The 18360-nt window shown below is 34.0% G+C and overlaps 1 protein-coding gene across 1 annotated transcript in view; it reads right to left on the bottom strand.

The window, feature by feature from the left end:
- Positions 1-18360, bottom strand: part of COL11A1 (collagen type XI alpha 1 chain) — a 210683-nt gene that overhangs the window by 69065 nt on the left and 123258 nt on the right. Inside the window, exons 37-41 of the mRNA XM_077746071.1 lie at positions 14109-14162; positions 9842-9895; positions 7029-7136; positions 6557-6646; positions 6245-6298 (exon numbers count right to left, since the gene is read on the bottom strand). Coding sequence (XP_077602197.1) covers positions 6245-6298; positions 6557-6646; positions 7029-7136; positions 9842-9895; positions 14109-14162 — 360 coding nt within the window. The remainder of the gene's footprint in view (positions 1-6244; positions 6299-6556; positions 6647-7028; positions 7137-9841; positions 9896-14108; positions 14163-18360) is intronic.

The following is an 18360-nucleotide window of genomic DNA, read 5'->3' as shown; positions in this document are numbered from 1 at the left end:
ATCAAAACACCCATTTAGTGAGTCAACCCCTGAGATCAGAAAACATGTCTGTGCTTTGAATGATATCTATTACCAGCTCTTGTGTACAACATCATGTATACATTGAGTGGCTGGTTTTTGCCAAACTTTAAAACCCCAAAGTCACAGCACCCTTTATCTTACGTGGGAGCACTAAAAACTGTTTTTTAATATACAATACTTCTAGTAGCACAACCTTTAGAAACTTTGTTTTCCATAGATAAAACTGATTTTTATTTATAGTTACAATTAGAACATTAAAAAATAATTGTTTTCATCTTTTTTATTCTATACTTTAATAAATTACTTATTATTTATTATCTTATTTTATCTACTTCATATTGGTCTTANTGTAAGAAAAGATGTGAAGCAGCTTACAAGGAAGACATAGAATATAAATAAAAAGTAGACAAAAAGAAATAGACAAAAAATAGATGAGCAAGTAACTTTTTATTGGCAAAAGATAGAACCAACAATATTAGTAATCTAAGAATGCATACTATAGACAAAGGTCTTCCCAACTTCAGGCCATGATCTAATGATGGGTTATGAAATTAATCAAATGGGTCCTGCCCAACATTTAAAAGATTAATTATAATAAAATATTATAGATAGATAATTTTAAAATATATCACATGTACTTTTTTGACAGAGCTGAATTTGGAAAGTTCAAAAAACAGTCATAATGACCTTATTACATTTCAATTTTGGCCTCATGACTTCTGTAAGTCAAAGCTGAAAGAAATCAGTTTCAAAATTTGTAAGTTAGTAGTGGGGGGTGAGGAGAAGCTAGCTAACTGCTCAAGAAATTACTAAAGATTGCTCACGATTTCTAAAGCTAGGATTAGCAAGAGATTTCTTCTAAGGATATTCATAAAGAGGGCCTTGCATCAATCTCCCAAATCCTCAAACAGATCCTTTTGATTGATACAACTCTATACATCATAGTTCCTCCAAGCATAAGCCAATGACATCACAGTTGGACCTATCAGAGTTCACTCAGTAAGCTTACTTCATAGGATATCATAGCAATGTGACAAAGATAGCCTGGACTGTATTTCTGACTGAATGGATTATGAATAAAGAGCCTGATGTCAAACATATTTATAAATAAACATATGGACACAAGGATGGACAGATGACTATTAAATATTATATTTCATTTTGTACGGATCAGAATACATAAAATATATACTGTATAAGGTACATAACTGTGACATGTACAAATTTTTAAAACCTCACTGTGAACAAGAACTGTTAATTGATAAAAGTTCTACTTAAGGCTTTTAGATTTAGTTCATCAATATCCTATGCAATGAGGGAATTTATTTCTCTAGTAATCTAGAAATACACAGCATACATAGGCTCCTTGCAAATTGCATTCTAGGATTAAGAAGCTAAATATTCAATGGTATACTGAAAACATCTATAGTCATTAAGTATTCAACCTGTACATTTGTTTAAGCAGTTTGATCTCACATTCATTCAAATTAGTTATAAAGACTACGTATAGGAAAACTAAAGCCAGTTAGCTGTGATGTTAACTCTTCTTTTGGACAAAATTATTCACAGCAGTAGAGATGGGTCAAGAGGACATGGGAAAATGCAGCTGAGAGATGGAGGGAGGTGGAGAGGTAAAGAGAGGTAGAGAGAGATAGGTAGAGAAAGAGAACACTTAATTAAGCAGATGCTTGCAGAGTGAGAGGCATACTTATCTGGAAATGAGTCTGTGTAATGTCTGCAAAGGCTTTTTGGCTTTTTGTCTCCAAAGGACCATGAACATAGGTAAATTGTCTACCTTCTGTAAACCTCTGATTTTTGCCTTTAAAAATGAATGATAATATCTACTATAGTAGCAAGAATCAAATCAAATAAAGTTTATAAATTTCCTAGCATTAAGGTCTGAAAGAATAAAGACTTTTTAAAATGTTTACTTATTTGTGAAAGAGAGAGAAACTGAGTACAAGCGGGGGAGGGGCAGAGAGACAGGGAGACACAATCTAAAACAGGCTCTAGGTTCTGAGCTGTCAGTACAGAGCCTAATGTGGGGCTCAAATTCACAAAACCTTGAGATCAAAACCTGAGTCAGATGCTCAACTGAGCCACCCAGGCACCCCAAGAATAAACACTTTTAACATTGCTTCATTGCCCTATTTTATTTCCTTTATCTTTCACATTCTTTATCCACCTTATGTCCAGCAGATAAGTCATCACTTTAATATTTTTTCTTTAATATGAATAACTGCAAAATCTCCATCCTTCTGTGTTACGAATTTCAGTCCTGCACTTACCATGAAACGGTCAATATCTCAAAGGCAAAGTTTGTATTAGATTGATAAAAACTCAGAACTATCTACCAAAGAGTCAAGAAGTTCTACTTTTACCCTTTTATCCCTTATGACTTAGAATTTGGCTGCCTCTCATCAAATGGCCAGATATTTTCCTCTGATATTTTGATGTCACCCTTTGACCAACATGCAAAATAAAACTTGTCATCTTTCTTGATAAATCAGTCACCATTCCTGATTTCTTGTGGTTACTATCAATTGCAATATTACATATTACAAAGTTTTGAACCACAAAAAAAGAAGAATTAACATGAATAAATTTTCTGGCTAGAATATTATTTACATCTAGAAAATCAACAGTTTTTTTTCTTTTTTAAAAAATGTTTATTTATTTATTTATTTATTTATTTATTTTTGAGAGTGGGGAGCAGAGAGAGAGGGAGAGAGAGAGAACCCCAAGCAGGCTCTGTGCTGTCAGCACGGAGCATGATGTGAGACTCAATCCCATGAACTGTGAGATCATGACCTGAGCCGAAATCAACAGTCAGACGCTCAACCAACTGACCCACCCTGCCACCAAACAGTGGAATAAAAACTTTTTTCATCTGAAATAAAAACTTTTCCAATCAAATTTCATATGCAAAAAAATGCTTTAGATGGAGTAACCCAAGGCTGGTTAAAACCTATTATGAACTAGAAGTCATCATCATGAATCTTTTTACTACATTTTATAGCAATTCTAGCAATAGCATAAGGAACTAATAAATATAAATGATGTCTTTAGAGGTTCCTCTTGCATTAACTTTGAAGAAGAATTTTCATTGAATAACATGTACAAAACTGGATATGTGAATTTATTATAAGAAAAGGTGTTAATACAAAATAACTGAACTCTCAGTGAGCATCTGTGGAACATTTCTATTAGCAAAGTATAAAGCCTTTTATAATGTCTTGTGACTGTTGAGAGGTTTTGGGTTTCCATGTGAAAGTGTTTTGTCTTTGTTGTTGTTGATCCTCACCAGGTAAAATTGCTCCGGGCATGGAAGGCAACACCAAGCTTTCATTCCCAAAAGGACACAAGCTTGAGGTCATCACTCAGCTTTCATCTTTCCTCACTGCCCACATCCAATCTTAGTAATAAATCCTCTCCCGCCATCCCAGTGCTTGTGACATCTTCACTGTCCTTCACTTCCCCCTGGCCTTGTCACTGGCTCACTCATATTATGACATTGATCACAGCTTTTATGCTCATCAAGTCTCTCCCATTTATGTTATATGTAACATACAATGATATTTTCCCTAAAATTTAGTTTCCCATAATATTTAGTTTCCCATAATATTTAGTTATGCTATATTTATTTTTTTACTCCAAAAGACTGTATTTTTTTTATTCCACTTGCTCCAAAAACTTCAAATTACTTCAACTTACCTCTTTAGAACTTCAATGATCATATACCATATGTCTGCTCTAGCTTTAAATTATGCAAATACATAGCAGAGTATCTGGGTTCTAGCAAGAATTTATCAAATTTTAGTTCTTCCTTTCAAGGTACTCCCTTTAATAAGATTGGATATCCCCTAATGCCTTTCCTTTTTTTCTCACTCTTAAATGATCTTGCCATCTTCTGCACTCTGTGAAGCCAAGTTCAAGGGTTGCCTCCTGCATGATCTTTTTTTGCTGCTTTCTCTTCTCTTCCTCCCTCCCTTGCAGGATTAACATTTCTGTTTGTATGCCATTAGGCAACTCATCATTGACTGTCTTATAGTGCTGTTTAGAGTTTAGTGTTTCTTTTCGAAATGGTTTACCTTAAGGTCACTTAAAGGGATAAGTTCTACAGAACTGAATTGTATATAAGGAAGTAGGTAGTAATTGCCAAATAAATGGTGTTAAAGCTGACTAAATAAATATTAGATTTTCAAATCATATTTAATATATAATTATATATGAAGTAAAATGCTGATTAACATTCTATTAAAGTATATCTCCTGTGTATACTATGCAAATACAAACACAAATACATGGACGTTAACTTTTCCAAACACTTGGATAGCATTATTTGATTGGGCCCTAAAATTAAAATTAAACAATTTAAATCCTTATAATCATGATTCAGTTTTCACAGATATAATAATTGATCTTAAATATATATACATAAGTATTTATATACAATATTTAATATTATATATATCCCTAAAATAAAATCAGTTTAAAATCTGAAATTCTGATTAAATGGATTGTATTGTGCTCAACATTTTGAAGATTTTATACTCAAAAACTTTCGTCGTATTCAACTGTTGTTCCTGCTAGTGCTACCAGCACTTACTTATGAGGATATTTTAAATGTTCTGCATATATTTGTGCATATAGAAGGTCAAATATAGTTACTGAAATACTTATTTTTCTTTTTAAAAAATCTTTACGGTATGACCGTAGCTACCTTAATCACTGTAATATGCCATTTATGTGATCTGCAGCTTAAATGTGCAGCCAAAGGTTATAATGCCATGTTCTCAGTATTAGTTATGCTATATACACTTTACTCCCATATCAAGCTTTCTGAGAACTCAAAATAGTAGATATGGAATGGCTACTGTCTGTCAGTCACTGTGCTGTGAATGTACTAAAATACAGAAACTCACATTCTAATGAGAGAGACAGCCGATTATACTTCAATGTAATTTCTGAAACACAAACTATAACACAGAGCACTAAGGGTAAAGAAATGTCACCAATAAATGAAATGGAGGTAAAGTGTCCAGAGACAACCATACAGAGATTTAACATTTAAGCTTGATCTTTATAGATGAGTAGAATTTTTGTCAAGTAGAAAAGGGAAAAAGGGGTCTTCTGTAAGAACCAGAAAAGTAAATAGTATTCTCTCTGCAAAGCATAAAAGACCATGGTAGTTTGAGAAGCAAGAAGTTCAGTGCATTAAATTGGGTAGAACTAGATGTAGTCAAGAAGGCAAATAAAATGGGCTATTGTAATTGGGACCAAGCCCTGAGGATGACTTGTTGGTCATGATAAGAAGTCTGTTTCTGAAGGTGGCATGGGACCATGAGATGTATCAAAGCTGAGGAATGACACAGTTACGGATGTGTACTGGTAATTCTAGAAGCAATGGTCCAAACTGAAGAGACTAAGGGGAAGGAATCAAGAACATGAGTTAAGACACTAAGCAAGGAAACATAGGAAAGAGTCTGAACAAAGGTGGTCACAGTAGAAATAAAGAAAAGGAGACACCTTAAAGAAACATTTTGGAGGGGGCAGAGATGACTTTAACATTTTGTATGAAGAAATTGAGAGGATTTAAATCCACTTCCAGCTTTTCAGACTGGTGAAATAAAATAGAGAGTGAGATGAGGCCACTAAAATTGGCAGTTTGGCTACTACTGGTAACCCTTCTGAGAACATCTAAGAACAAATGTGAATTCATGGGAGAAAATGAAGACTATTCAACTTCTTTCAGAGGGACTGATCTATATCTCCAAAAAGAAAAGGTGAAATAACAATCTGGTATTTTCTCATTTGCCAATTAGTTCATAAGGTTACATTAACTAAATAAAACAATCTGGATAATACCTAAATGGATATATATGCCTTTCATGCTTAGGAGAATTTTCTCCTAAAATTCAAGTCTCATCAAGTACTCACAATAAGACAAATTATGATTTTTTTCCTTGGGCATTTATGAAGCAAGTTAGCTCCTTTTACCTCCTGACAGCAGCAGTGGAGTAAATATTTCCAATCGTCTAAACTCTTCTGTGTCTGCACTCATTAGCGCATGCAATTAGTAGAAACCAGGCATTGACTGATTTGATTGACGTGTGTTTATTTTCTCTCCCACACACTGTGGGATCACAGCATGAGAGTAATGAAAGAAGAGCTATAATTTGCAACCAAGGGTAGCATGGATATTTATTATAATCATACTTACAACTGGCCCTGGTGGGCCCTGGGGACCTTCCCCTCCTTTCAGTCCAGGTGCACCCTGGGAAATGAGAATAAAAACAAAGAAAATGAATCAATATGAACTGAATATAAATAGGGGAGGTATGACTGCTAAAATTAAGACATTAAGCAGTGTTTTTAGACAAAAATATATATTGCTATATATATTACGATAATCAATGCTTATGCTTACATATTTCCCCTTCATTACCCATGAATCTTTATTTAGTCAAGTCCTGAGAAAAATGCTTCTAATAAGCAATCTCATTCACATGCTTCATCTATATGCTGATTATACCTGAGCTCCAGGAAGACCTCTTTCACCTGGGAAACCACGTAATCCCGCTGGTCCATCTTTCCCTGAGATACCTTGAGGACCTGGGTCACCCTGAAGAATATAGTACACATCAGTCATGAAGATAATTTCTACATGTTTCTATCAGCAAAATTGTTATTATGTCTAACCTGGAAGTATAACCTAAATGTCATTCAATAATGAGAATATTGTGTGGAATGCCACAAACGTTATAATGAACTAATCATATTTAAGACTGTACATACACGGATGGCTTTATGGTAAATGGAGCTAAGTGGTCTTATGTTATTGTTCAGTCACACCTTGAAGTAAAATAACTAAATATTCTACTAAATATTTGATCCATTAAAACACTGCGCTAAAAAGTTAGAGACTCTACAGACAAGTGATGAGAAGCTACAGTGGAAAGTAAATGGATGTTTTTAGCCAAGAAAATTCCTTAAGCATGTCATACCTTTGCACCTTCTTTTCCTGCAGCACCAGGAAGACCTTGCTCACCAGGAGGGCCAGGAGGGCCAGGATGTCCTCGTTCACCTATTGGACCAGTCTCCCCAGTTGGTCCCTAAATTGGAAAGCAAAACCTCATTAGATTGCACTTTTGTTTTTCATAAGGATAACACAAATCCCAAATAAGTATTAGTCTCTTTTACAATAGTTTTTCAGGCTCATTTATTTTCATAATGTCCTACAAAACATATAAAAAGCAGCGTGGATCCGGGAGGAGTCTGAAAAGACTAAGTGTTGTACTTGGTAAGGATCTGAGTGTACAAAGGCCATACATAGGTAGACTCAAAAAGCTATTTTCTTTGTTTAATATCAGAATTGCTTTAGAGTGAGGCCAGTCTAGGTATTGTTAAAAACTGTGGTTTTTAACTTCAGTTTCATCCCATTCCCTCTTTTTATATAAGATGTCAAGTGAGTTTAGGAGTCGTAGAGGCTTTGGTACCACATGGGTAGCTACTCAATGAATCACTGCTTGATAAGAAGCCTGGGTCCCCTGGAACCCAAACAACTAAAGTAGTTCTCCTTGGAATTTCCATGACTGGAGACCTCCCTAGAGTTAATCTATATTCATTTGACAAAGTCTAGGGAATGTAGCAGGGAGATCCTGAAGCCTGTGGGTTTGGGCTGACAGTTCCCCCTGGCCAAAAGCTATAACAAATAGCCCACTGCCTTAAATTGCTGCAGAATGCCAAAGTGAAAAATATCAGGTCATTTATGTGTCCCCTGAGTGGTGCTGTTTTGTGGTGCTAAAGTTTAATGAGCTTTCAAGTGTAAATAGAGAATGGTGACCAGTTGCTCTCTATCTCCACTTAGAATAAAACAAAATGAAGGATTTAAGTTAAAGACATATAAAGAGAAAGTTTCCAGATGCTAAGGTTGTTAAACAGTGGCATGTGCTGTTGAAGTTGTTTATGCATTATCATTCTCTGCCATTTTTCTAAAAATGCAGCAGATTCTTTGCCTCTGGTCTTGAATACAGAACATATCTGCCACAAATTTGTGTGTAAATTTCTAGGTTTAAACTCTTTTATTATGTATTGCTTAAAGTCCTCGATTATCATTAATGTGCAAACATTCCCCCACAAAGGAATTGTTCATGAATATCTGATCACTGGAATTTCAACAGTAAGCAATGTAAAGTAGATCCTAATTTAATGGCTATCACCATCAAGACAAAAATGAGCAGTATGACTACAAAAAATGGAGTGAATATTAAATATTGCAATCAATATTGTTCCTAGTAAATCATTTCCCTTTCCTAATATAAAAACTAGACTATTGAAGTAGGAAATTGGATTTTCTCTCTTAAAAGAACCAATGAAGAAAAATAACTCAATGAAATGCATCCTCAACAAAACCCCTGAAACTTTTATGCCTTAAAGTAGTGAGATACAACAAAAACAACAAAGGTCCTAGAAGCTAGATGTCTACATTAGGCAGAGATGAATTTTCAAAAGGTGTAAGATCGTGAAATATTCTGGTAAGCCCTTTGATATCTACATTCTAGTTGGATTTTAATTTCATTTATTTAATGTAAAAGTAATAATTCCTTTAAGTTACAGTTTTTCACAGAAAATTGCCATGAAGCTGCTTGCGATGGAAAAAAGTAAGATACTTTGAAGGTAGCTAATTACTGAGGGAGTATTTTTTTAATTTAAACTTGATAAACAGTTAAGAGTTCATCACAAAAAAAATATGCAAAAAAAATCATGCATACTACATTTTCTTTTTAAAAGAGCATATAGCATTTCCCTTGGTTCGGGATTCCTCTTTGGAATTAAATGATTAACCAATCCAAGAATTCTTAATTTTTGCTTCTATGACACATATTCCTAGAAAGATGATGCAGTTTTTTGTTTCTTTAGTTATATGTGTATTTGAATGTGCATGTTTGTGTGTGAGTGTGTGTGTGTGCGGATGTATAAAGTGCAAAGAACGAATTACAGGCTGAAAAAAAGTCATTTAATGCAATTAAATAATTAAAACAATGATTCAACTCTCTTGCTCTTTTGCTATGATTTGTCACTAGCAGTGTAAAATTCCAGCTGAGTAAACTAAATATGTTCTGTCCATTCAATACCACTTTGTCAGAATAAATATTTTCTATTCCCACAAATTATTCCAGGATTCAGTATACTGCATCAATCACTGGGACTCTTTCTGTCGCCTATATTGAGAAAGCTATTCATCTTTGTCACCATTTAGACATATTCAAAGATTACAAACTAATATTTTATCATTGGTGGAAGTCATTACAAAGACAAAAATATTAAGAAACATGTAATATATAACAAATATTACAGTTTTAGGGAAAAAATGCCCTGCTCAAAGCTTTATAGTACATTTCTAATATATTATACGTCTAAATCTAATTTATACTCAGAAATCTGAGTCATTTTGTAATTTGAAATTCTAGGAAAAAAATGATGGTTGGCCTTTCTAGTAAAGCATTTTGGTAGTGTGAGTAGGTAGTACTATGGTCAGGCTTTTATGTTAACTTCATTGTGAATTTTCTAACTGAATTTTCAGTATTTGTTTTATTCTCTATTATTTATGTACCCAACTGAAAAAATGACTTCAGCTAAGCAAAGTGTGCTAAAGTTTACTTGACATAGGCCAGTGGCACACATTTAAATCTGATAAAAAATATAAAGTACATCATTTTGAATCATAATAAAATGGGCAGATTTTACACAGCATAGAAAAGATGAAAATATAAACAGGAAAAGAAATCTTATGAGAGAATAAAGTAAAAGGACATACCTGTGGTCCAACAACACCACCTGGTCCTGGAGGGCCAGTCTTGCCTTGAAATCCCTAAGGAAAGAAAGCATCATCTTAGACGTGCCAAAAGCATAGATTAAAATTTAGGGTAACTCACATTAAAACAAAGTCACTTTTTGGTTAAAAATATTCATTTTTAAATGCTTAAATATAAATTATATTCTGGTTTTCTTTAACATTCAAAATTGAGCATCCTCACTACTTCACATTATAGTCTAATGATTACTTTCAATAAACTTAAAAAAGAAAATAAGACAATGGGATGAAGATGAAGGAAAAACATGTTCTTAGCCCTACTCCACCTGGTCAAACAGAGTGAGAATTTTAACTTAGCAGTGATTATGGAAGAAATAAAGGATGATATAGACATTCTTTTTTTTTAATGTTTGTTTATTTATTTATTTAGAATGAGTAGGTGGGGGAGGGGCAGAGAGAGGGGGAGAGAGAGAATCCCAAGCAGGCTTACAGCCCGACTTGGGGCTAGGTCATGCAAACTGTGAGATCATGACCTGAGCAGAAATCCACAGTCAGATGCCTAACCCACTGAGCCTCCCAGTNGACGTGGGGCTCGAACCCACAAACTGTGAGGTCATGACCTAAGCGAAAGTCGGACGCTTAACTGACTAAGCCACCCAGGCGCCCCACCCCTTGGCAGTCTTGAAAGAGTCCACTGGCCGGTATACAGAGATAAATCTATGGTCTGTCGTATTAATGCATTTCTCTTTCCTGCATTCCAATGTAAAATAAAACAAGAATAGGATCAAAACAAAATAAAAACAAAAATAAAATAAAACAGGATGTAGAGTACATTTATTTAAAAAATACTTTGCATGATTAGTAATCATTTTAGCATTTTATCAATCTTCCTTCTTAAAACCTCCCAAAATATAGTTACAACTGTAGCTTGTAAATAATGCAGCCATTAAGATAAAATCTGCTAGATGTAAGCAGCATGTAGTCACTAAACAAATCTTTTGAGCATATATTTTGGTGTCTTTATTTCTCTAGACTCATGGGTTATTCATCCTGTATGACTGTTTTATGATTAGCAAATTTCTTTCTCATGTAAGTTAACTTACATTTAACAGTTGGAGAAGTAGCTTCAAAATATGGGGGGAATAACCTTCAGAAGAACTGAATTAAAGCAAATAGTGTTTCTAAAAGTATTCATGGTAACAGAAGATTAAATATAGTATGACTGGAAAGTAAAGGGCAGAAACTGGTAGCCCTGTGTTTGTATCACAGGTGCTGATTAAATTATTTATAATGACAAAATTTTATAACTAGGGAAACAGAAAAAAAATTGTATGTAATTTACTTGACATAATAGGGAAAGAAAATAGATCTCTTCTATTTTTTAAGTCCATTAATTCTTTTTTAAATTTTTAGATTTTAAAAATTTTATGTATGTATATATGTATTATTTGATTTTGAGACAGAGAAGGAGACAGAGAGAGACTAGGAGCAGGAGAGCGTAGAGTGAGAGAAAAAGAGAGAACCTCAAGCAGGCTCCACTTCCACCGTGGGGCTCTACATGGGGCTCGATCTGATGACCATGAGATCATGACCTGAGCAGAAATCAAGAGTTGGATGCTTAACAAACTGAGCCACACAGGTGCCCCTAAATCCATTAATTCCTAAGACCAACAGGGTTTGTCTTGAGATACCACTATTAATAGTAAGACAAATTAATATAGGAAGAATATACTGTAGAATTTATTTAGTATTTTATAAAGAAAATAGCAACTTGACTGCTTAATTTTAACTTGTTGTCAAGCTATTGGTTTGGAAATTTACACACACATACACATGTATATACACATATCAGCACACCTATACACATGTGTGTCATGATGTGTATGTGTCTATTTATATTTCTTTCCTATTGAGAGATAATAGCTTACTGATTTGTTCACATTAAATAATAAATGGTGAGAATCTATTGACTAAAAATCAATGCTTAATTGGAGAAAGTCTGTAAAAAATGTGGAAAGGGAAAGAGATGCTAGCACATCTGAGTGGATGACAGATTTGGGAGGATTTGGGGAGACGGCATAGTTTTGATATCTGCTCAATTACAACATTTAGAGTGTTTGCAAATACCTACTAAATGTGACACAAATAAACCATGTACAAGAAAATTTTATAGTTCACAATGGAATGTGCTTATTCAATATTGTCATATTAAGACTACACTTGCCATTTAATTTTAGAATTATAAGTTAAATTATGTTTTTCAATGTTCCTGAAAACTGAGATCAGTTTGTTACATTGCATCTGCAGTAAGACTCTAGAAAAATGTTACCTTCTATTCTGATAATCTGCGAGAGCCTAAGTTAATTTTAGGATCACTGCAGGATTTGGCAGTGTGTTTCTGAGACAAATTTGGGTTGTTTCAGTGTAACAGAAATTATTTCTGATTATTGCCAGTGGCCTTAAAAAGCTTTGAATTATTAAACATCAGATGAAACTTCAAAGTTTTTCTTACTCAAGACAAATCTCAAATATAACAAAAGAATTTCTTCTTCAAAATAAGGTGACACATATATAGCAAAGTATGGCTGCTCTAGATTCTGACTCTTTCTTGTACAAGGCAATCCTCTGAATCACAGCACATAACAGGGTGAGAAAAAAAGGTTCTTGACTACAGCATGATTCACTAATTGCTCTTAAAAGTGGATTTGAAATCAGGCATACAACTTTCCATAAATAATTCTAACCTTTGTCTCTGAGAAACTACTACATGAGAACATCCATCTTAGAATCAGTACTTAATATGCTATTTGTCCTCTTTGTTTAAATTTAAATGTTATATATAATATAGTTCCTTTGGATAGAAACAGAAGGTCTTGATTAAATTGAAGACAGAAGGGATTTTACCATGGCTACTCTCTAGGTATCCTTTCCCCAAAAGACATTTTGAAAACATTCTAGAGTTACTCCCACGAAGCTACACAATGACTTAGTTAAAAATGACTCACTGCAAGATTGGAGAATATATTTGCAAATCTGAGTATGGATTCTTCGTTAAAAGGTTTATTTTATGCTCCTCATGCAGATGCAATTCCCTGGAGGAAACCCAAACAATTTTACTCTTTGGTCTCACTAAATCATATTTGATTCAGCTTTTGAAATCCAAGACTTTGAAGTTTACAATCCAACTAAAATTAAGAAGTTGCTACACTAAGAATCATCGCTTAGTGAGCAAAACTGGAATTGAGTTGCTGCTGATAGATTGTTTATCCTACGCAGAAAATCATCCTGTTTTCAGATTTGTTGCTGTGTGTGCACTCAATGCAACTCTAAATATGTCTTCATGCTGGCTGCATGCCCTAAAATGACTTTGAATCACATCGTCAAAGCTGGTCTGTGTTGTGATTTCCCTAAGAAATCTGGATAAATTAATCAATGGTGCAATCCGAACATTGATTCCAAGGAAATGTGCTAAGCTATGATAACTTCTGATTAGACTAACATCCCACTGGAAAAGGCAGACACAGGATTTTGTACCAGTGGCAGAGTAAATAAACAAACCCACCAGGAGCTTCAAACTGTAAGGTTTCCCCGTGCCCAAATCATTGTTATTCACAGAAGTTGTTCAGACAAGGTATTTAATGTTATATTCCTCATAATTTAAAAATAAAATTCAGAGACATTTTTTTCATTTACATTTTCCTACTTGAGGCGGAGGATGCATTTGACATAGTTTCAACCTAATTATAGCCTATGGTTCCAACATCAGAAAATATTTCATCCCTTTGTTCTGGATAGAAGAATGTATTATTTGAATGGTTTAGTGTAATGTGTTTCCTTTAGGGAGTGGAAGGGTGATAGGGTTGGATGGAATACATCTATAAACAAATACTTCTGTGAAAAGGTCAAGGTTGAGAACATTGTAGAGGTATCCAAAAGTTAATGGTGTCTTCTCCATCAGCTCATCCCCAAAGTGCTATTATTGACAATAAGGACAATCAAATCAAGTAACACCCCCATATCCTTAAGTATATTAATTTGTGGTTGGATACAAATTTGGATATATATAATATTTACTATATTACATTTATATGTATTTGTCATATTATAACTATATATTTATATTATATATTTATTATATATATAATAAATTTCAATAAAATTAATTTCTCCTTTGCCCTTAACCTAGGAGCTGTTAATAAAAAGTAGCTTTCTGGGAGATGATGAGGTACCAGAGATGGAACATTTCTATCGAAAGAAAGGGGTCACTTACAGTCTCTCCACGTTGTCCAGGGTGTCCCGGCAGTCCATCCTTCCCAGGTGGTCCCTGAAATCAGAAATATTAAATACCACATGTCACAAATATTTATTGAATTGTTTTATAGTTTAAATGTAGTATGTTAGACAATTTTCTCATATTTTCATTAGATATCATATTTTGATGTTCTGTTGATTTTATGTATAGTAGTATGTATATATATCTCTTTGGGGATAATTCTATCTGTGACTGTGACCAAGAGAAAATTGTGTAACTCTATTATGAACATTACATACATTTTACATTTACATTTACATTTACATTTAAATGATTGCATTAGCATCTGTATTTAAAAAAACACATTCATATAGATTTGTTTTTTTTTAATTTTTACAAAAAGGTTAATTCTTTAGTACTTGACAAATAAGCATTTTTCCCTTTTTTTGGTGCTCTGTTCCTAATTCAATTTCCTGTGCACCAAGATTTGGATAACAGAAAGATAGTGTCCTCTAGTGGTGGTCTGAGCTTATAACTGATAAGAATGAAAAGAAACACAAACACCTAAACAAATTACACTTTGTCTTTAAATTGCTTCAAGTAAAGGAAACAAGGGAAGGTTTGCTCAGTTTTAGATGTCATTGGGGCCAAGTTTTCCCAGTGGTTTTCTTAAATATCCTCCTGGACACATCAAGTTTATTAAGCACTGGACAGCAAATCTACCCTGTTATCACTTTCTCTAAAGGATGCTGTCTGTGTCATGAAGGAAGAAATAAATGAAGCAATTAACTAAGTACTTAAAGTAAACAACTCTGTGTGGTTCCTGTGTTTTAGATACTTAGTAGATATAGATTGCTTCTTTAGTCTGCATTATGGATCATTCACCCTACTCAGAAACCATTAAATTTTGGGGTCAGATTTCAAAATAGGCTTAATAGATATAGGCAGAAATAGTCTCACCCTCTAGAGAAATGAAGAGAAATGATCCTCTCACAGTGTTAATCATTTAAATAAATTGTTCTTAAAAATAAATTATTAACAAAACTATATTTTCAAATTATCAATTATTTTTAATACTGAGTTAGAAAGAAGGTAGTTGTTTCAAAATAAGTTTCTTTTCACTGATAGCTTTATTTCCTGGGGTAAGACTTTTTTCTTCATTAGCTGTGACACCTCAGGAGAAAAGGCTTCCTGACAGTGCCCAGAACCAGCTCTGCTCCCTGATCTCATCTTTATTGACACACTGGTTGCCATGTGAATTAACAGCTCTGGTTAATGACCGTTATTATGACATTTCACAAGATTACTACCTGCTCAGTGATTCGCTCACGTTTTCCAGGATCTCCTGAGTGATTCTAGTGTCATCTTCCAAAAAGACCAAAACGGGGATACTTTTAATCAAGGCCCCAAAATATTTTTGGCCATCATTTAACCATTTCTTCTTTCAAAGTCATATATTACATATCTATGTCTTAGGTACTAGGTGTACAGTTATCCAAGATTTAGCTCTACCCTCTGTTTAAAGGTGAAATACAGAAATAAGTAGTTAATTGCTAGTAGACTTCATGTATGTCCAGTATTTCAGAACAGTAAGTAAAGGCAAATTTGGGGCTTTATTATTATTTTGATACATATAGGAATAAATGTGCTGTCAATTGGGGGCAGTAGTAAAAGTTTTAAATCAAAATACAGAGAGTGGCGACTAAAGGATAATAAATATGAATCAGGCTTTCCCCCCCATCATACTAAAATGCCTCCGAAATGATGTGTTTTGTCATCAGCACAAGCCATTTGCATGTTTTCATAAAAAAAATGTAAATATAAAAGTTCAATATCTCATCATATTTGCTAGTTTGAGATGTACAGATTTTACTTTTATTGCAAAATATTATAAACCTTTAAAACTGTTAAACTTGATCTTAGATGAAAATGATCTCACCTAGGGGTGGCTGCAACATTATTTTTAATGGCTTTCCTGCATATCCTGAGGGAGCAGTGTTAACAGACTACATAAAGAATTCATATAATCATCATTTTTCTTTACTTAAGTATATATTCTGAATATTAAGTGATTAATTTTAAATGATCATAATGACTCCACACTACTTTCCAATAAAATAAAGTGGATTAGCTACTCATGGCATTAATTTTAAAATCATAATTTTATTGGTCAAAAAACACTGTCCCTCTGATATTGTTGAAGGTCAGTGGCGATGAACTTATCGAAATGAGGGTGTGCAGATACAGCAAGGTAATCTGTGAATAGACACTTATAAATAAATATATTTTTTACTTCCCATTGTCAAGGAGTTTTTATTTTTCCTCTTTTATAAATAGAATATATCTTATGATAGTTATAAGTCTTAATTACCTCAAGTTAATTTCTTTCTTAAATGGGGTAACTATATGCTGACATTGGCAAGGTTAACAGACTCTAAACATGAACATTTTAGGCACTCAACAAATAATGTTTGTGTATGTATAGCTATGTGAATTTATATATAAAAACATATGCACATTTTCTGGTTACAATGAAGATGAACCTATTAATATGCAGGAAAAGGAGCTTGGCTCTATCCCTCCACCCGAATTTCTTCCTTCCATATTAAAGAGATGAAAGCATTTCTGTCCTAAAAATGTTATAAAACTGCATACCAGAGAAATAATAGGTACTTTTATTTCATGCTCTAATGTTTTACTTGACAGAGAAACAGTGTATAAAAATCATTTGTTTAGCAGTGAAAGCAATGTTCCTGAACAGTGTCATGTCTGTCCAACCAGACTGCGTGCTTCTCAAGTGTGGGCATTTATTACACTTCTAATATTTCTTAGAGACAAAATGCATGCTTGATTAATGTCTCAAAACTTGTTGAAAGATACATGAGACAATGGACTGAAAGAGTCTGAGGAAAAATGGGTCAAATGGCTTTCTTTGGCGATAAAATTACATTACATGAAGGAAAAAATTCTTAGCAATATGTGTGATCTGTGCAAATATAAATGGTATGATAATGTAGAGATCATATATATCACTGGATTTTATGTTGCCAAACAATGATCTATGCACATGGCTTTAAAATACTTATGAAAAAGGTCTTATGTATGCAATCATTTCTTGGAACTGTGTTTTCACTTCTCTACATGTGAAACGTTGCATAACAATATTATATTTGGAACACAACTGAGATAATGGGTAAACAACATTACACGCAGGTAGTATCGATCTTACCCTGTATTCAATACAAGCTCTTTACATTAATCCTTTCAGAATACTATAATATAGATAATAATCCTTTCTTGATATGTTTGCAGTAATAAAGCAAAACCGCTAGTGTTAAAATAATATTTCAAACAGTGTCTAACATTATTACAAAAAGTAAGAGATTGCTTCAACATGTAATATCTACTCTAAGTCAGTATTTCACCAGAGAACAAACTGAGGGTTGCTGGAGGGGTGCTGGATGGGGGGATGGGCTAAATGGGTAACAGGCATTAAGGAGGGCACTTGTTGGATGAGCACTGGATATTAATTGTTAGTGATGAATCACTAAATTCTACCCATGAAACTATTATTACACTACCTGTTAACTAGCTTGGATTTAAATAAAATTTAAAAAATGGAGTGTCTGGGTGGCTCAGTCGGTTGAGTGTCCGACTTTGGCTCAGGTCATGACCTCACCATTCCCCAGTTCGAGCCTCATATCAGGCTTTGTGCTGACAGCTCAGAGCCTGGGGCCTGTTTCAGATTCTTTGTCTCCCTCTCTGTCTCTGCCCCTCCCCCACTTGTGTTCTGTCTCTCTCTCAAAAATAAACATTAAAAACATTTTTAATAAATAAATAAAATAAATAAGTTGCTATTTCATAATAAATAATTCATTTTCAAACATGTGAGCTAAAGTCACATGTGAAAGTTATCAGTGGAAATAGAGGGTTATTCAAACTCAATAAAAAGTTGTTCAAACTCAATAAAAAGTTGGAGATCTGACNTGATGAATCACTAAATTCTACCCATGAAACTATTATTACACTACCTGTTAACTAGCTTGGATTTAAATAAAATTTAAAAAATGGAGTGTCTGGGTGGCTCAGTCGGTTGAGTGTCCGACTTTGGCTCAGGTCATGACCTCACCATTCCCCAGTTCGAGCCTCATATCAGGCTTTGTGCTGACAGCTCAGAGCCTGGGGCCTGTTTCAGATTCTTTGTCTCCCTCTCTGTCTCTGCCCCTCCCCCACTTGTGTTCTGTCTCTCTCTCAAAAATAAACATTAAAA

Source organism: Crocuta crocuta, unplaced genomic scaffold (genome assembly GCF_008692635.1).
Source record: "Crocuta crocuta isolate KB4526 unplaced genomic scaffold, BGI_CrCroc_1.0 scaffold48, whole genome shotgun sequence".
NCBI classification, from domain to species: domain Eukaryota; kingdom Metazoa; phylum Chordata; class Mammalia; order Carnivora; family Hyaenidae; genus Crocuta; species Crocuta crocuta.
Note: the sequence above shows the minus strand (reverse complement) of the source record. Positions and strands in the feature narration are given on the sequence as shown.